The sequence below is a fragment of the Chenopodium album genome, chromosome 27 (assembly GCF_948465745.1).
Source record: "Chenopodium album chromosome 27, dcCheAlbu1.1, whole genome shotgun sequence".
NCBI classification, from domain to species: Eukaryota; Viridiplantae; Streptophyta; class Magnoliopsida; order Caryophyllales; family Amaranthaceae; genus Chenopodium; species Chenopodium album.
The window spans coordinates 35,433,585-35,437,636 of record NC_137860.1 but is presented as its reverse complement, the minus strand read 5'-3'; the positions used below and the strand labels follow the sequence as shown (position 1 = coordinate 35,437,636).

General features: G+C 34.8%; 1 protein-coding gene across 1 annotated transcript; it reads right to left on the bottom strand.

Annotated features, from left to right (window-relative positions):
• Positions 1-469: 469 nt before the first annotated feature.
• On the bottom strand, positions 470-3,486 carry LOC145620159 (uncharacterized). The gene is made up of 3 exons (XM_081674794.1): positions 2,726-3,486; positions 2,039-2,351; positions 470-871 (listed from the first exon to the last, which is right to left on the bottom strand). Exons 1-3 carry the CDS (start codon positions 3,484-3,486, stop codon positions 470-472), a joined length of 1,476 nt encoding a protein of 491 aa, XP_081530920.1.
• Positions 3,487-4,052: the final 566 nt, after the last annotated feature.

Below are 4,052 nucleotides of genomic sequence, written 5' to 3'. Positions count from 1 at the left end.
TAAAAGTTACAAGTAGTAAAATTTTTGTTAAATAAAAGTTCAATATTTTAAACATGGTCCAAACAATATAATTAAAATTGGTTGGACAGCGGGCTATTTAAGTTATAACCATAGAGTACGGTGTAGTAGTCATTATACTCATCAATTGTCACAATAGTGGTCACATTTTTCTTAAACTATGGCAAATTGGCAATTAAATGACAAAGAGACGATGAAGTAGTAAGTAAAAATATAGCAAACCACTTGGTGGTGCAATGGTACATCAACTATTTTTAACTCGTATTTCAGCATCATATTTTTTTTTTCAAGGTTTTACTCTAGTTGAGAATAACTTTGTTACCTCGTAGCAACATAAAGATTGAATTTCATTATCCTATTTCCTATATGTGTACCGCACGGCCTAAAATAGTATAATTAGAATAGAGATTCAATTTACGATCTCAGAATTGGTCGTAAACTCATAAACATATCACAAATTACAAGTACAACCCATACTTGTTTTAAAATTTGGACTACTATTAGTTGCTTCTTCTACCTTCCTAAGTTGCACATCCTTTAACACAATTCTTGCCCATTCTCTAAAATAAGTATCATTGAGTCCGATCTTACCACCCTTAAAAATAGACATACATCGACGATCATCCTCGGGATAGGGACAAGGTTCACCATTCGGGTCACGGTATGCACCTTGATGTTTCATACCGGACCAGCTTGCAATCCAGTGATAGACATATTGGCCTACACCGGCTAACTTTAGCCAACCCTTAGGAAAAAACTCCATAACACTACTATTCCTGTCCATTAGGAACATGTTGGTTAATTGGGCACCATGAGGTGATACCAAAATATCTGTTATGCTCATCAATTCAACCTGTCATCATCAAAATCAAGGCATACATAATTAATTAGCATTGATCACTCATATTAAATTTTTGCTTGTTTTATTTTGTCAAGGTATACATATGCTGTATTATATAATGGAGATATAGTCGTCCTTCATTTTTGTTTTTGTACAAACTTACAAGTTGTAACACACCACTTTGACACGCACTTTGAAAAAGATATTAAATTAGATAAATGGGTGTTAAAATAGTGCGTTACAAGTATTGAAAGAAGCCAGAGATAATATATGTACATAGCTATACGTATAAGATCTCAATTATTATGACTGTTAAAAATTAAGTATTTGTTGTTGGATGGTTTATTGTTGTGTTATATACTTATATCAATATATTCCACTTCATATTAAAGGCTTTACCTACTGAGTAAACCAAATTCTAATTGTAATTAATAGATTGATCATTTATGGTTGATAACTTGTATGATATGTACACTATTTTAGTGTGCTCCAATAAAAAAAGTGCAGTGAATAAGAAACCTATAGGTCACTTCCAATTAATCCTAGCTCTTTGGCAAAGTATATTAAGTGCCGGATTCACTAAAGTACATGGGGTGTCGGCAAACACTCCATTAAAAAATGATTTAATATTCTTTTTTTTTATCTATTGAAGTGGTCTATGGTCACTTGACAGTTGACAGTTGACAGTCTTGACACCCTATGATCATAATATCGACACTCTGTCTTCAAAATCCTGAACCCACCCTTATTTCACCCATTGAACAATTACAATGGTCACATTTGCTATTGTATGATACTCAAAAAAACCGCCACCATACTTAAAGTATGAAACAGTAATTTATCATCAAACTTTATACAAAATGCCCCCCTTTGGATTACATTCAGCAATCCAACCCTTTTTTTTTGTTTTTTTTTTTTTGGTTTTTTGTTTTTTTTTTGTTTTTTTTTTGTTTTTTTTTTTTTTTTTGAGATTGCAACATTGCAAGGCATAGACTTGTAAACACACTATTTCTATGGCTCTATATATGCCTCTAAGCCCTCTATAGTCTATATCGACAATCACCGTTAAATTTTGATAACCAGCGTAATAATATAACTACCAACTACTGTATCCGTCCCTAAATGCTATATAATTGGAAATATTTGCGACTAGAGGTATTAATATAAAGAAGGACTAACCTGTTGACAAAAGGTGAGATTATTAGAGTAAGCTACGAATAATTGGCAATTGGTAAACTTGTCACATTCAGTTTTAAAGAGGTCAATAACAGCCGCATCGTTTGTGAAAGATCTAGCCCCAGTCCTCATAAATAGAGTCATCCCAATTTCATGTGGCCTACGATCAAGGCTTACATTACAAAACATCCTTGCTTTGCACCTTATTAGATCATACGTTTCCATCCTTCTTTGCCTTGACATCCCTCCCTCGTTATGCCTCATTACCACCGCCTCTTCGAAGCATACCGGTTGCTCGTCTTCAACCCCGTCAAACCTATTAATTCATCATCAAATCCATACAAAACAAATTTATTAGATTATGAACACATGTTATATGATCATTTTTAGTAGTTACTAGCTAGATAGTTAGTTACTCTATAATTAATTAAACTCCTTCAATTTCACATCTATTATTCTATTTGGCTCAACCCTTATTGGATTGGGCTTCAACACCAACGTTTTGACTTAAGCCACGGTCCAATAGTGTATAGACCATTTTAGCTTGTGGTCTAATCCGACCCTATTTTAAGCTAATCTAATAACGTGCAGTTCTGCATTTTAAAATTGCGACTCATTCAACTCATGAAAATACGAAATCATGTTGAGTCAATGATAAAGAATTAATATGCGCAATTTAAATAAACTTACACTTCTATATTGATTGGCCCATCAAAAGTGGCTTGCAACACCAAACGTATCCAAAGACCCATCTTAGCCCTAAGTTCACCCCAATGGTATAACACCCATCTAGAAGGCAATTTGCACCCATTTTTCATATGCCATGCTACAAACGGAAATACGGCGGACAAACCATGCCATATATTATCATAATTATAATGATTATATGACACAAATGTTAGGCCTTTCATAAGGGTGGCATTATGAGGTAACGCTTCCGGCCATGCAAGTGCATAATAATTCCATGACCCATCATGTGTGTCATGACCCTTTATGCATAGGATCCTTCCCTTTGAGTCATTTGATGGGAACTTTTGGTATTGCACGTCGCCTTCCTCGTCGCGTGTGTCATACATGGAACTCATGAACCATGTGTGCCCTTGGGCGGCCGTGCTTGAGTATCTTAAGTCCTTCAAGGGGAGGAATGTCACCGCGTGTTTGAGCTTCTCAATCTCATCCTCGTTTGTTGATTTATGATCTCCTAAGGGGGAGGAGGAGCTAACCTTCTTGAAGGACTCAATCGACGGAGGGAATTGAAGAGAAGGGATTTGGAAGAGAAGAAACATGGTTAAACATATGAGTAAGATGATTATAGAATGTTTTGGTGAATATTTGAAAGGTAAGTTGTTGTGCTTGCTTTTAGGGTTGTAATATTTAGGTACCAAGGGAGGAATATTATGAATATTAGAGGTATGTGTGTGTCTTTCACTAGTTTGTGATAAATTTTCCATGGCGGCTTAGCTAGGTACGTACATACATTCAGATTCCGGATTTGTTCTCACTTATGCGCACCCTAAATCATCGCCCTCACATATTGTATATGTGTGTATGCTAATTTAAAGTGAGGAAGAAGCTTTGCTAATGAAAGTATGCATATATAACGTGTAGTAAGAGCAAATTAGGGGTGGTTGTTAATACATTCTTCAATTTTCGAGGGTATACATGTGGTTAATATAGCACTACTCACCCTAAACTAGCGAAAGAAAATGGTAAACTTCATGTGCTAGCTAGCAAACCTCGAGGAAATTCTGCAATTGGCTTACTTCTTACGGAAGTATATACTTTATATAACTAATCAACTTGTTAAGAATTATAGGGTGTAAAATAGATTTATCGTGATATGAACCTAACTAAATTTGTGTTTACTTTCTTGCATAGAATTTTTGGTGCTACTTTACTGCATAATGAAGTATAAACGTTGTTGTCATAAAGTTTAGAATTATTTCCATTAGTGCATAGAGAGAGTCAGATAATCACAATAGATACTGATGTAAACACGATTTGATCACACGTCTTT